This window comes from Ambystoma mexicanum, chromosome 2p (genome assembly GCF_040938575.1).
Source record: "Ambystoma mexicanum isolate Mex_15411 chromosome 2p, UKY_AmexF1_1, whole genome shotgun sequence".
Lineage (NCBI taxonomy): Eukaryota > Metazoa > Chordata > Amphibia > Caudata > Ambystomatidae > Ambystoma > Ambystoma mexicanum.
The window spans coordinates 426832280-426848562 of NC_090923.1; the positions used below are offsets into that span (position 1 = coordinate 426832280).

General features: G+C 51.0%; 1 protein-coding gene across 1 annotated transcript; it reads left to right on the forward strand.

The window, feature by feature from the left end:
• Positions 1-6988: 6988 nt before the first annotated feature.
• On the forward strand, positions 6989-7420 carry LOC138567749 (ribonuclease H-like). Its single transcript, XM_069646231.1, has one exon. It carries the CDS (start codon positions 6989-6991, stop codon positions 7418-7420), a length of 432 nt encoding a protein of 143 aa, XP_069502332.1.
• Positions 7421-16283: the final 8863 nt, after the last annotated feature.

Sequence of the window (16283 nt, forward strand, 5' to 3'; positions counted from 1 at the left end):
AACTGCCGAATTTCATGGGTTTTTCGGTTTTACTTTGAACCATAACATCCCTTTAACAAAGTTTTTTTTACTGATATATAAATATTATATATTGAGTAAAAAGAACTTTGTTAAAGGGACATTATTTTTCCAAGTAAAACCAGAAAACCCCTGAAAATTGCTAGTTATGGTAAGCTAAGCAACCATAACTCGTGCCACCACCGTGCATTGCTAAGACTAACACCCAGGATATCAAAGATGACATCACACATTTTCGGTTTTACTTGGAACCATAATGACCCTTTAACAAAGTTTTCTTTTTCTGAATTTCATAGGTTTTAAGTAGCGCAACTTAACCATAACGTCCCTTTAACAAAGTTTTTAATAGGCGAGACCTGGGTGTGTGCCTGATTGAAATCCTTAACAGAATTTTGGGGGCTTGTCCTGGATTCTGAATTTGAGATACCACCCGTGACAGTCTTGCCTGCAGGGTACATACACCTTGCTGGGTTGGGGTACTGTGCTACACTGTACAAGCACTTCTCAAAATAAATACTCAAAAAATCAGGCTTGTTGGTAAAAGTAAATTAACTCTAAAATAAGTCATAAGGAAATTGATATTTTCAAAATGGCGATCCCAGTAGAGATTACTAATGCGAGGGAACACCTCCTGCACAAACGGTTTGTCAGGGGTGAGTGGCCAGAACAGAATGAGCAGATCTGGCTACTAGAAATCAAAGACCTAGATACATGCCAGGACAAGGGCCCATTAAACCAAGTGCTGAGTGAACTGTACATGGCCCCAAAAATAAAAGAGGAGCAGTCTAAAATTGACATAATAGCGGCCTACCTGTACCTCCGCATAGGAATAATGGAGGAAAAGCATGCAGAAAACATAGTTCTGGCAAAGAAGCAAGGGGAAACACTACAGAACATCCAAACTAATCTGGACTCTGCAGAGAAAAGGTTTCAGAAGAGCCAAGAATCAGAGACTGAAGCTAGGTAGTACTTGACAAAACTAAAGGAAGATCTGGCTCTCTTACAACAAGAGAAGGCAGAGCAAGATACCAAATTACAGACACTGCAAGATGAGTGTCAGGAAAGGGTTGACTCTTTACAACAGAGGCAAAAGAAACTTGAGCATCAATTAAATTATAATAGAGTCTGTGCAGTACAGATAGTCACCTTACAAAACTGCCTAGAATCATTGAAAGAGGAAAATAATAAATTAATTATTAAAGACATCCACTCTCAAGAGGAATTTGATGAGAAGCGCCAGAAATCTAGTGCATTTAAAACACAGAGGGATGACCTGGCTGCACAGAGGGGCACTCTAAGTCAGGAGAGGGACGCCTTAGGCCAGGAAGTCAGCCAATTAAAAAATAAGTTAGAGGAAAGAAAGCTGGCCCTTCAGGAGCTTGGTGAAGTTAAAACCGAATATGAGAAGCTAATAGAGCACACCAGGCAGTTGGAGGATGCTCTGGAAAAGAACACTCAGACCAATAATGACAAAACTCAGGAGGTGAGTCTCCTGCAGCAAAAATTGGCCCAGTATTTTCAATAGAGTCAGGAAGCACAGAGAGACAATGAGGCTCTCTGTGAAAAGAATGACAGGCTCCACAAACAGATAGTCATGCAACAGCAAATCCTTGAGACGAGTAAGGCCTTAATAGAGGAGCAAAAGAGTCTGAGTTTGGGATGTCACCAGGGAATAGGGGCTGAATGAGAAGAGGTAGGAAGGGTCAGAGAAACCCCTGAGCATCACATCAGGACCCCTGCAATCAGGGACTATAACCCATTCAGTACCATGGGCTCTGCCGGCTTCATGTCCACTGGCTCATACGAACCTAGGGCCCCGGGGATGGTAGACTTCAGTAGAATTGGCAACATGGGATTTACAGATCAGCGCCTCCCGGAAATGGATGGGCAGGCTTCTCTGTACAGATTCCCAAATGTTAGGGCTAGCCTCTCTGATCAGGAAGACTCCAGTGAGGGGAGAATCAGGGAATTGGATCCTCAAAAATACTGCCTACCAAAGGATCAGTCTGTCAAATTTGGGGGGGAACTCCAGGAAAGTAGGCCCACAAAGAGTATCTTAAAGACCTCTTCCCAGCGAGGGCAGTGGGGGGTACTCACCCAATCCTGGGAGCAGGGGAGAGTCAGAAGACTCTTCCGAGCGCCACAGGCATTAAGGAACTAGGCCCCCACATTCTGCAAGCCATTCTCAAGCTCACAAAATCAGGGAGAGCCTAGAGGGCCACCTCCTGTAGCAGTGCTTCTGAGTCAGAGGATGAGTGGACACAGGTGACTAAGATTAAAAAGGCCAACAAAATTAAGAGGGCTCTACTAAAAGATCCCCTAAAACAGATCAAGGCCATTAGGAGCGTCATAACTCCCTATCATAAAAATACCAAGTATTCAGCCTGGGAGCATGTTGAGTTATACGAGCAAATGATGGATACTTTCCACCTGAAAGATAGCCAGAGTTGCATGCAATATGTCAAGTGGTCATTTTCCCCTGAATACTCCAACTTCTTTGTGGGGCTGGAGGATCAGAAACACTCAAGATTGTCCACCTACAGGGTGGCCATCTTAAAACATTTTTCTGTACATGGGACCCCCAAGAGGCCCGCAAGGCGGCCTACAATCCGCAGTGTAGGGAAGACCAGGACCCACAAGAATTTGTGCAAGAACTAAAACGTGCCTTTGTGCAGACCACCAGGAGGGTGCACATAGACAGTAGGGAGTTCATTAATACCTTCTTTCATGCACTCCCTAAATACATCATGGCCCAGCTGGTGAGGGACTTTCACGAGAAGAGATCACTAGACTGGGTCATTGAACAGGCGACTCGTATTTATGAAGTGCAGAAACTGGTAGAGAATAAAAATACAAATAAAAACCCAAAACCAGCCAACACCCCTGCTGCTGCTAAGGTGGCAGAGGTGAAGGTTGCCCCCATTTTAGATCTGGAGATGAAGATGGGGGGGCCTAAAAATATTCCTGTACAGAATCCATCTTATAACCAAAGAACCAGAAGGCCCTCGGGCCAATCCCAAACAGGTAGACAGGGAGGTAACCCCACAAATGTGTGGACTCCCCCAGCCCAAGGGGGGGATCCAACCAGGTAGCTACCAACCCGGGAAACTTCCCTCCCAACTTTCCCCAGGAGGGCAGTAATCCCTCAAATGCCGGGTTGAATTTCTTCCCCTGGTACCTGCCAACCTTCAACCCACAAAACAACAGTCCTTTCTTCTCCACTTTCCTGACCCCAGACAGCCCAATCCAATATAGGGGAGGACAAGGGTGGAGGGTTACCAGAACTATCCCAACCCCAGTATTATGGGAGAAGAGACAGTTACCCTTCCCGTGATCCACCTAGGATGGAACAGAGACCCCCATACAAGCCAGATGGGTGACCCAACTGGAGCGCCAGGTCCAGAACTTGTCACAGGATCTGGGTCACATGTTGAGGGCTCAGCAGAACCCTAGATGAACATGGCAGCCCAGAACCCCACAAACCAAGGGTCTGGTACTCCAGAGCAATGACGGGGAGAGAACCCTGATAACCCACCGGTTCCAATAGAGGAGGCACAGGGGGTAGGGGAGTGTAAATCCTTAGAGGAAGCATCCTTCCCCACTTGTGAAAAGCCCCATGAAGCCCAGAAACCGGAACCAGAATCTCCGGCCCCCGAAAGTCTGCAACCTAAGGAACAGAGGCGGGTAGGAGAAATAAAGGACCTAAACAGACCCATTTTGTGGAGGAGGTTAGTGTCTTCCAATTTGAAGGAGAGGGGTCCTCAGAGGACTCTGGGGAAATGATCTTCTCCTTCAGGTATGGGGGGACTCCTCCCAAAGAAAAATGGGTCCCGAGAGATCCTAATCAAGACTGGGTAAATGTGGGGACTGAGTTAAAAGGCCACATCATGGAACCCCAGAATGATCAGTCAGAAAGCCACCTTGCCCAAACATATTCTGGGAACTGCCTCCAAAAAGGGGGGTGGGGGGGCAGCCCAGAGTCAGAACCAGGGGACCCCAAAACTCCCCCAATATCCAACTGCCACATTTTGTATACAGATCCGCCAACTCCCACACCAAATCCTGCCCAAACTACCCCTGTGTTAGAATCAAGAATAAAGAAATGAACCCAACAATTGGCCCAAAATGCACATTATCTTTGTCCCCTTGAGGAGGAGGGAAGATTTTATGCCCCGGTCCAAATACAAGGGCAATGTACATTTTTGGCACTGGTGGACACTGGATCCCAAGCCACCCTTCTGTCAAAGAGGGCCTTTGATCAGCTGAATTCAGGAAGGGGGGAGACACACCAGATCCCTCTCACCCCTCTTCCTGGACAACTTCAGAACTTCGATGGGAATGAAATTCATGTCGAGCGGACTGCGGATTTAGAAATTAAAATTGGGCGACACAAGGGAAACACCCGGTCATAGTTGTGACTCCAGAGGGCACACAATGTTTACTGGGGAATGACATCCTGCGTAGATTGTCTCCCCCAATAGATTGTGTAAATAAGTTCCTCTGGACCCAGACCAACCGACCAATAAAATTAAAACATAGTGTCAACCATGTTAGTTTAAATGGCACATGCCTAATGGTTGAACAAAAGCAGGATCTCATTGAATTCCATTTTCAGAACAACAAAATCCCCAATGTGACAGTAATTGCAGTAGGACATCAAACTTGTGATGGGAATTCCTCTCTATTTCTTAAAATCAACCTTCCTTCCAGTCTCAAGTGGCATTACTCACTGGAAGGAAATACTCTGAAATTCTATACCAATTCACAATCAGAAAATCCCACTTCCATAGTCCAAAATGATGAGAAACCAGCTTAAAGCTTGACTGACATTCAGAAGATTGGAGAACAGTTGTTCATCCCTATTCAGTTAAATGAGGGGAAGGAATCTGTTCTCGCCTGAGTGTCCGTGAACAACGGTAAGAGCTTCATCAGTGAAGCCATGTTCCGAAAACTCCCAAAAGATCCAGCCATTCCCAAATTTAAATTGATAGACAAATGGGAAATGGACCTGGAAACACCCAATTCCAAACATCTCCTGCCTAGCAAGTGTATGCTCAAAATTTCCATAGGCAACAAGAGCATAGTCCATAATTGTTGGGTCGTGCGAGATGTCCCTGCTACATTTTATTTAGGCAATGACATTCTCAATCGCTTTGCCATTAGTTTGGACCTAATAAACTTCAAAGCCTGGTCCTGATTAGTGGGTAATCCCATGGACTTTGGTGATCCAGAGAAAGCATTTCCATCAGCTCAACTGCTGCCATATGCAGTTGAAGTTCAGATTGGAAAGGAAGTTACCATCCCAGAATGAATCTGACAATTCTCACTTAAAGTAAAAATTAAAAGAGGACAGAAACTGCTAAATCCTGATGCATATGTTCACCTTAATGCCCATTTCCATCCGCAATGGTTGGGGTTAAACCCAACACCACTAGTCAATACAGAACACAACATAATTCCAATAGTGGTGGATAACAGCGACCTTAGGAGTATCACTCTGGGCGCCGGCACCATTATAGCAATGCTGGTTGATGACCAACTTTTTTCCATAGATTTAGGTAATGAACTGATAGGACCAATCCCCAATGACTGCCTTGACAGTGATAGCGACACTAACACAACACCAGACATGATCTCCACCCGGCATGGGGGGGGGGGGATTTCCTGGTGTACTCTTCCTGCCCTTATGATAAGGAAGAGGTGAACTGTGACTTCAGGAGGGATGAGGTGATCTTTCAATTCCACCAGGACTGCTTTCCCCACCTGAAGCCATCAGTCCAAGTCAGTACTTTAACCAAGGACTTCTCCACCCAGCTGGAGGAGGCCGCTGAGATAGCCAAATCAGAAGTCTTTCTGGGCTTCAGGCAAATGGTTGAAGAGAGAGTCAACCTAGCTGATGCCTGTGAGACTCTGGAGCAAAAGCAAAAATTGAAACAAGTTTTCTTAGATTTTCAGGATATCTTTGCAGTGGACTCATATGACTGTGGTCACACCGAAATCCATACAACCACTATTCCCACGGACCCTGGTATGACTCCAGTGTTTGTGAAGCAATACTGCTTGCGTCTCGCATCCATGGAGTCCCTCCCAGAAATAATTAAAAACCTTGAGGTCCGTGGGATGATTCGTCCAGTCCACAGCACCTTCAATAATCTGGTGCTGGGGATTTTGAAACCAAACGGCCAGTGGAGACTCTGTGCTGACCGAAGGGAGCTGAACAAACGGGTCCACACTTCCTGATGGCCTCTTCCCTACATTGACCAAGGGCTCGCCCAGATCCAGGGGTCAAAGGTATACACTGCCATTGACCTGACCAATGGGTACTGGACTGTACCTGTCAGTAGGGAGGACCAATACAAGCTGGCCTTTACCTACGGGGCACAGCAGTACACTTGGACCCGGACTCCCTTTGGATACATCCACTCCAGCAATGATTTAATATCTTCTTGCATAAGGCCATGCCCGACTTGGGTGAAAGGGTTAACCTGGCCTATGTAGATGATGTTTTTATCAAAAGCTCAATTGTGGAGGAACACATATCTTCTTGGAGACAGGGTTCTCAAATACATCCTTGACAGCAGTATTATACCAAAAGCATGACAAGATCAATAAAGTCATCTCCTATATGAGCAAGACTTTATCCTCAGTGGAGGAAAAATTCATTGATTGTGAGAAGGCACTCCTGGCAACGGTGTGGGCATTGAAGAATAACCGCCCGTTCATCCAGGAGGAATACATTATAGTGGAGACTCCACACCAGCCTCTGCAATATCTTCAAAATGACAGAATCTGGGCTGGAAATGTGAGTAATTCCCGAATTACTTCCTGGATTCTGTCAATGCAAGGCTTTCCTGTGGAGGTCAGATATGGCCAAAACAAGAAGAGTGCCCTCGCGCAAGGTCTGGCTGACTTGCATGATTGTGCTAGAGAACACTGTCTTGAGGACGAAAGTCTCAAAATCAGGGACAACATGGAGGCGTACCTCAATTCCCCACACAAAGGCTATGAAGAAGCCAAGTGTAAGGGAATGCCCACTGTCTATGTGGATGGGTGCTCCTACCATGTTGACAACAATGGGGAAAGGGAACTAGTGGCCGGTGTGGGGAATGCACGGGTGAATGATGCCCCAGAACCCTCCGCTGGGTACAAAATAGGTCCCCGTAGTAGTCAAGCAGCAGAGCTGATGGCTGTGCATCAAGCCATCCTCGCTGCGGTCCAAAACCAACCCCACAAACTGGTCATAATCACTGATTCAGATTATGTCTGGAATGGGTTCGTGGAGCACCTGGTTAATAGGAAAACCAGAGGCATGCTATGCGCTAACAAAAAACCACTAAAACATGGAAAATTATTACAGAATCTTGATGATCTGGTCGCCTCTAGTGGGATGACCATCTACTAGAAAAAGATCAAGGGTCATTCTAAAGTAGAGGGACCATACAAAACTCAAAATGACTTAGATGATCAGCTGGCCAAAACCGGAGCCATCCAAGGGGATCTACTTGAGATTGAGTCCCTATTGGGGGAAATCCAGGTCACTGCTATCACTAGGTCCCAGACAAATGCTCACAATGAACTCTCAACTGTGCAGTGGAGTAAGGAGACCCCAGATGCTGATTTGATTATGGCTCCAAAAGGGGATCCAATCATTGGTATGTTTTCTCAACACATTGAGGACCCTGAGAAATTTCCCCTGACGGATACCGATTGTATTGGGAAAGAGGACCTCAGAGTGTTGATGAAAGGTCCAAAAATTTTCCGAATCCAAGACGGTTTGTTGGTGAGGAGATCCATATCTGGCTGTAACCAGTGGGTGGTCTCTACCTCATTCTGAAGCCTGATGCTAAGTCACGCCCATGATGCGGCCACATCATTATTTAAAATTATTAAATGTTCATTGATTACGTGTGAGGAAAGTGGTAAATTACATTGAATATAGGCAGGGAATATTGTCAATTGATATTAAATGTATGCATCTGTCCCACTCCTGAAGTCCCTTGGGGAACAGTAGTGGGGAAAGTTTCCATAACCGTGCTATGTTCTGTTTTTTAGTACTGGAAATAAATCCACCTAATCCCGAAGGAGGACCTCCTTGGGGACCGGGAGGAAACAAAAACAAGAGATCTGGAGTGTCGCTCCACACTTCCAACCAGACCCAGTGAGGAGAGTGTGCTGCATCCATCGCTGATGGGAGAAGCAAACGGATTTCTTCACATGGACTTAAAAAAAAAAGAACAAAAGAAAATCCCACATGCCCGACTCCCCCATGACTGGAAGTCATGCTGAAGTTGGGGGGGATGTGTGGGATATTTTTACCCATGCTAGCACGCGGCCACTACACCCCTTTGCCAATGGGGAAAGGAAGCTGCCAAAAATGGATGTGCTAAAACCGGTGCACGCCAAATCTGCAAAACTGCGCAAGGTTCACAATCACAAAGGGCTGCACACCCTGCCACACAAAGTCAAAGTTGGTGTAAAAACAGGACTCACTGAATGCCAGTGGGTGCTGTCACCTGTCACATGAAGCAAGACCACAGAAGTGGGTTAAACATCCGAAATTGCCTTTAAAATGCAGTTTTCCGAATATATTGCTACCTCCAAAGTGCTGTTTTGGCGCTAATTTCAGTAATTTTCCCAGTGAACCATTGAAATGAAAAGTGTGCTGGAACCACAGATCATTCAGTACAAGCAGAGAAAGCCAGGCTTCACTAACTGACAGCTGCATAAGAAAATTAGATGTCAACCCCAGTTTAAAAGTACTTTTTCTCTGAAGAAGTGCAAAATGTGCCTGTTAAAACATGTTTTTTTTGTGAAGGGCTTAATTCCTTTAATTGTCAACATCCCATATAAACTCTGTTCATTTTATATGTTTTAAATAAAGGATTGTAGGTGAATCTTAAAGGAACCCAGTTGAAGTTAACTGCTTAATTCTGATTGGACAGTGCCTAGCCTGGCAAAAATGGACACTTCCAAATTGACACTCCTTTGCTACAGGAAAAATGGTTACCGCATGTTGACAACAAGGAGCACAATGGACTCATCAGACTTTCGTCTGTGGCTGAGCCAAGAAAAAAGGACAGGCTGAGCATTGACCTCTGCTGGGGAGGGGCAGGATGCTTCCCTCTACACCCACCCTGATCAAAGGGAGCTGACCGCTGTTGTTTGTTGAAAGGAGAGAAGAAAAAAAACTCTGTTCAAAGGAACTTTTGGTGTTTAAATCTTTATTTGTGGTTAAGTTTGAAACTCTTTAACTGTGCAACCTGAAGGGGGACAAATGTAAACCTTGGTAGATGTTAACCTAATTTTAAGCCCTGGCTTTGAAGACATTAATGGACTCTGTATCATCTCAGGAATCAAAGTTACATGAAAACCTGAATTGTAGCAAAACTATGAATGCTGCAAGTCTGAGATTGCATATACATGATCCAGTGATAGTCACCCAGATATGTACAAAATTAGAAGTTATTAGTATAAGCTGTTATGGTTCAAATTGATACAATTCTATAGACTAACAAAGACAGCTTGCAAAGAGATGGGGATTGAATGTGAATATAACCCATCAAAGATATAATGTATGTGTCCGATTTTATTAGGGACATGATTTTAGAAATGTACATTTATGCAAAAGTTAAGTTTTGGTTAAAATCAATGTGGGAGTTCCTAAATTGCATCAAAAAGATGACAGCTCTGTTCTAACTATACATAATAGGGGATTGCCCAAAAAAGTGGTACAGCTATTGAGGGGGTCTCAAATAGTGACACACAAAGTTTCAAAAGCTGTAAGAAAATAAATTTAATGAACTATAATTTTAATTAACATGGTATCCAAAGCAGGATATCCTAATTATTCTTACTTTAAGCAACCCAAGGTAACCATGAGAAGTATAGCGCAGTATGAAGCCACACTAAAAACGTCCTTTTCCAAAAGTTTTTTCACAAACTTTTATTTCACAAAGATGGGTGCAATTAACAAATACATGGAATTAAGTGCTTTTAACAAATACATGAAAGCAACAAAATTCAATTTCTTTGATGAACAACAGATTATACGAAAATACAACACATCAATGAGATCTTTTCAGTACAAGTGAACCAAAATATCCAATGATAAATTTGTCCTGGTTTGCCATTTAAATGAAATACCTGAATACCTGCTGATTACTGACATGTGTGTAGGATTGCTCATTTGTACCATTAGAACTTTGCAGGGGGGAAATAGTAACCTAAACGCTATCTGTCACAAACCAAAACTGTTCTTTCTCCTGTGTTTTCTATTCTGCAGTACTGTGAGTGAATTCAATTGCTTTACGTATTTTTTAATTGTATTGTCACTGCTTGGTGATTGCTGCCCATATATATATATATATAGGAGGAGTACACCAGTGGCCTGGAAGGTCATGCAGATAATTGGAGTGCGCACCTTTCCTTATTTTTCCATTTTTCGCAGGACCTTGAGGGGTGGAATCCTCAGGGCCTGACAGGGTGCCGCACCAGGGTTATATATGCCCGGCTTTGGAGTGCCTCACTTGAGGCTACACTCCCCCCGTTCTCCACTGTGGGATTGGGCGTGAGCGTTTTCTCTGCTGACCAGATGACTACATCTACCAGTAGCCCTTGCAGCAGATTTTTATCACCTGCACCTGCGGTGAGCTGCAAGTCCACCCAGCCTCCCTGATGACGTGTATTGGCACAGAAACCGGTGATGTGATGTCATCGTTGATGTCGTGGGTGTTAGTCTTAGCAGTGCACGGTGGTGGCACGAGTTATGGTTGCTTAGCTTACCATAACTGGCGAATTTCAAGGGTTTTTTTGTTTTACTTGGAACCATAACGTCCCTTTAACAAAGTTTTTTCACTGAATTTCATAGGTTTTTAGTAGCGCAACTTAACCATAACGTCACTTTAACAACGTTTTCTTACTGAATTTCATAGGTTTTTAGTAGCGCAACTTAACCATAACGTCACTTTAACAACGTTTTTTTACTGAATTTCATAGGTTTTTATTAGTGCAACTTAACCATAACGTCCCTTTAACAAAGTTTTTTTACTGAATTTCATAGGTTTTTATTAGTGCAACTTAACCATAAAGTCACTTTAATACATTTTTTTACTGAATTTCATAGTTTTTTATTAGTGCAACGTAACCATAACATCCTTTTCAATGGAGGAAGACCACTAGCATCCTAGGTTCTCAAAGTGGGAACCCGGGGTGGTAAAAAAAAAGATTTTTCTTCCCAAACCGGGACGCCACAGGCAGGTGTCCCAGTGTAGGAAGGAAAATCTTTTACCAAGATGGACACCAGGGAAAGGGAAGGCGTGGTGTATAAAGAGAACACAACAGGGCATAGGTGGGGGGGTCGGGAAGACCAGGAGAGAGATACGGGGCATGAGTGGGGGGTAACACGAGGGAGACACGGGGCATGAGCGGGGTGGGGGGAAAGAAGGAAGACACGGGGCATGAGCGGGGGGTGAGGGGGAAGAAGGAGGACACGGGGCATGAGCGGGGGGAGAAGGGAGACACGGGGCATGAGCGGGGGGGAGAAGGGAGACACGGGGCATGAGCGGGGGTGGGGGGGGAAGAAGGGAGACACGGGGCATGAGCCGGGGTGGGGGGTACAGGACAGAGACACGGCGCATGAGCGGGGGTGGGGGTGTACAGGAGGGAGACAAGGGGCATGAGCGGGGGGTGGGGGGAAGAGGGCAGACACGGGGCATAAGCGGGGGTGGGGGAGGAAGAAGGGAGACACGGGGCATGAGCAGGGGTGGGGGGAACAAGGGAGACATGGGGCATGAGCGAGGGGTGGGGGGAAAGAAGGGTGACACTGGGCATGAGCGGGTGGTGGGGGAAGAAGGGTGACACTGGGCATGAGCGGGGGGTGGGGAGGAAGAAGGGAGACACGGGGCATGAGCGGAGGGTGAGGGGGAATAGGGAAGACATGGGGCATGAGCGGGGGTGGGGGAAAGAAGGGAGATATGGGGCATGAGCGGGGGTGGGGGGAAGAAGGGAGACACGGGGCATGAGCGGGTGGTGGGGGAAGAAGGGAGACACGGGGCATGAGCGGGGCGTGGGGGGGAGAAAGAAGACACGGGGCATGAGCGGGGGTGGGGAAAAGGAAGACACGGAGCATGAGCGGGGGGTGGGAGGGAAAGAAGGGAGACACGGGGCATGAGCGGGGGGTGGGGGTAGAAGAAGGGAGACACGGGGCATGAGCAGGGGTTGGAAAGAAGGGAGACACAAGGCATGAGCGGGCGGGGGGTGGGGGGAAGAAGGGAGACACGGGGCATCAGCCGGGGGTGGGGGGAAGAAGGGAGACACGGGGGGCATGAATGGGTGGTGGAAAGAAGGGAGTCACGGGGCATGAGCAGGGGGTGGGGGGAAAGAAGGGAGACACGGGGGGTGGAAAGAAGGGAGACACAGGGCATGAGCGGGAAAGAAGGGAGACACGGGGCATGAGTGGGTGGGAAGAAGGGAGACACAGGGCATGAGTGGGGGGTGGGGGTGAACAGGGGAGACACGGGCCATGAGCGGGGGGAAAAGGAGGGAGACAGACACAGAGCATGAGTGGGGGTGGGGGTGAACAGGAGAGACACGGGGCATGAGCGGGGGTAGGGCAAGGTGGGGCCCCCATCCGCGCTCATGCCCCGTGTCTGCTCTGTTCCAACAGGGCAGACACGGGGCATGAGCGGGGGGTGGGGGGAAAAAGGAAGACACAGGGCATGAGCGGGGGTGGGGGGGAGAAGGGAGACACAGGGCATGAGCGAGGGGTGGGGGGAAGAAGGGAGACACGGGGCATCACGGGGCATGAGCCGGGGGGGAAAGAAGGGAGACACGGGGCATGAGCGGGGGGTGGGGTGGGAAGAAGGGAGACACGGGGCATGAGCGGGGAGTGGGGTGGGAAGAAGGGAGACACGGGGCATGAGCGGGTGGTGGGGGGAAAGAAGGGAGACACGGGGCATGAGCGGGGGGTGGGGGGAAGAAGGGAGACATGGGGCATGAGCGGGGGTGGGGGGGTAAGAAGGGAGACACGGGGCATGAGCGGGGGGTGGGGGGAAAGAAGTGAGACATGGGCCATGAGCGGGGGGGGAAGAAGGGAAACACAGGGCATGAGCGGGGGGTGGGGGGAAGAAGGGAGACACGGGCATGAGCGGGGGTGGGGGTAAAGAAGGAAGACACGGGGCATGAGCGGGGATGGGGGAAGAAGGGAGACACGGGGCATGAGCGGAGGGTGGGGGAGAAGAAGGGAGACACGGGGCATGAGCGGGGGGTTGGGGGGAAGAAGGGAGACACGGGGCATGAGCGGGGGGTGGGGGGTTAGAAAGGAGACACGGGGCATGAGCGGGGGGTGAGGGGGAAGAAGGAAGACACAGGGCATGAGCAGGGGGTGGGGGTGGAAAGAAGGGAGACACGGGGCATGAGCAGGGGGTGGGGGGTAAGAAGGGAGACACGGGGCATGAGCAGGGCGTGTGGGGTACAGGAGGGAGACATGGGGTTGAGCGGGGAGTGGGGGGTACAGGAGGGAGACACGGGGCATGAGCGGGGGTTTGGGGAACAGGGCAGACACAGGGCATGAGCGGGGGGTGAGGGAGGAAGAAGGGAGACACAGGGCATGAGCGGGCAGTGGGGGGGGAAGTGAGACATGGGGCATGAGCGGGGGGTGGGGGGGAAGAAGGGAGACACGGGGCATGAGCAGGGGTGGGGGGGAGAAGGGAGACACGGGGCATGAGCGGGGGGTGGGGGGTGGAAAGAAGGGAGACACGGGGCATGAGCTGGGGGCGGGGGGGGAAGGGAGACACGGGGCATGAGCGGGGGGTGGGGGGAAAGAAGGGAGACACGGGGCATGAGCGGGGGGTGGGGCCCACACCCCCGTTCATGCCCCATGCCTGCCCTGTTCCAACAGGACAGACACGGGGCATGAGCGGGGGGTGGGAGGGGAAGAAGGGAGACATGGGGCATCAGCGGGGGTGGGTGGGAGAAGGAAGACACAGGGCATGAGCTGGGGGTGGGGGGGAAGAAGGGAGACACAGGGCATGAGCGAGGGGTGGGGGGGAAGAAGGGAGACACGGGGCATGAGCGGGGGTGGGGGAGAGAAGGGAGACATGGTGCATGAGCGGGGGGTGGGGGGAAAGAAGGAAGACACGGGGCATGAGCGGGGGTGCGGGGGAAGAAGGGAGACACGGGGGCATGAGAGGGGGGTGGGGGTACAGGAGGGAGACACGGGGCAAGAGCGGGGGGTGGGGGGTACAGGAGGGAGACACAGGGCATGAGCGGGGGGTGCAGGGAACAGGGCAGACACGGGGCATGACCGGGGGGTGGGGGAGGAAGAGGGGAGACACGGGGCATGAGCGGGGGTGGGGGAGAAGAAGGGAGACACAGGGCATGAGCGAGGGGTGGGGGGGAAGAAGGGAGACACGGGGCATGAGTGGGGGTGGGGGGGAAGAAGGGAGACACGGGGCATGAGCGGGGGGTGGGGGGAAAGAAGTGAGACATGGGCCATGAGCGGGGGGGAAAGAAGGGAGACACAGGGCATGAGCGGGGGGTGGGGGGAAGAAGGGAGATACGGGCATGAGCGTGGGTGGGGGTAAAGAAGGAAGACACGGGGCATGAGCGGGATGGGGGAAGAAGGGAGACACGGGGCATGAGCGGAGGGTGGGGGAGAAGAAGGGAGACACGGGCATGAGCGGGGGGTTGGGGGAAAGAAGGGAGACACGGGGCATGAGCAGGGGGTGGGGGGTTAGAAAGGAGACACGGGGCATGAGCGGGGGGTGAGGGGGAAGAAGGAAGACACAGGGCATGAGCAGGGGGTGGGGGTGGAAAGAAGGGAGACAAGGGGCATGAGCAGGGAGTGGGGGGTAAGAAGGGAGACACGGGGCATGAGCAGGGCGTGGGGGGTACAGGAGGGAGACATGGGGTTGAGCGGGGAGTGGGGGGTACAGGAGGGAGACACGGGGCATGAGCGGGGGTTGGGGGAACAGGGTAGACACAGGGCATGAGCGGGGGGTGAGGGAGGAAGAAGGGAGACACAGGGCATGAGCGGGCAGTGGGGGGGAAGAAGGGAGACATGGGGCATGAGCAGGGGTGGGGGGGAGAAGGGAGACACGGGGCATGAGCGGGGGGTGGGGGGTGGAAAGAAGGGAGACACGGGGCATGAGCTGGGGGTGGGGGGGGAAGGGAGACACGGGGCATGAGCGGGGGGTGGGCGGAAAGAAGGGAGACACGGGGCATGAGCGGGGGGTGGGGCCCACACCCCCGCTCATGCCCCCTGTCTGCCCTGTTCCAACAGGACAGACACGGGGCATGAGCGGGGGGTGGGAGGGGAAGAAGGGAGACACGGGGCATGAGCGGGGGGTGTGGGTAGAAGAAGGGAGACACGGGGCATGAGCAGGGGTTGGAAAGAAGGGAGACACAAGGCATGAGCGGGCGGGGGGTGGGGGGAAGAAGGGAGACACGGGGCATCAGCCGGGGGTGGGGGGAAGAAGGGAGACACGGGGGGCATGAATGGGTGGTGGAAAGAAGGGAGTCACGGGGCATGAGCAGGGGGTGGGGGGAAAGAAGGGAGACACGGGGGGTGGAAAGAAGGGAGACACAGGGCATGAGCGGGAAAGAAGGGAGACACGGGGCATGAGTGGGTGGGAAGAAGGGAGACACAGGGCATGAGTGGGGGGTGGGGGTGAACAGGGGAGACACGGGCCATGAGCGGGGGGAAAAGGAGGGGGACAGACACAGAGCATGAGTGGGGGTGGGGGTGAACAGGAGAGACACGGGGCATGAGCGGGGGTAGGGCAAGGTGGGGCCCCCATCCGCGCTCATGCCCCGTGTCTGCTCTGTTCCAACAGGGCAGACATGGGGCATGAGCGGGGGGTGGGGGGAAAAAGGAAGACACAGGGCATGAGCAGGGGTGGGGGGGAGAAGGGAGACACAGGGCATGAGCGAGGGGTGGGGGGAAGAAGGGAGACACGGGGCATCACGGGGCATGAGCCGGGGGGGAAAGAAGGGAGACACGGGGCATGAGCGGGGGGTGGGGTGGGAAGAAGGGAGACACGGGGCATGAGCGGGGAGTGGGGTGGGAAGAAGGGAGACACGGGGCATGAGCGGGTGGTGGGGGGAAAGAAGGGAGACACGGGGCATGAGCGGGGGGTGGGGGAAGAAGGGAGACACGGGGCATGGGTGGGGGGGTAAGAAGGGAGACACGGGGCATGAGCGGGGGGTGGGAGGAAAGAAGTGAGACATGGGCCATGAGCGGGGGGGGAAGAAGGGAAACACAGGGC

Coding starts and splice junctions, on each gene's coding strand:
- LOC138567749 (XM_069646231.1), top strand. CDS start 6,989: ATGGAGGCGTACCTCAATTCCCCACACAAAGGCTATGAAGAAGCCAAG.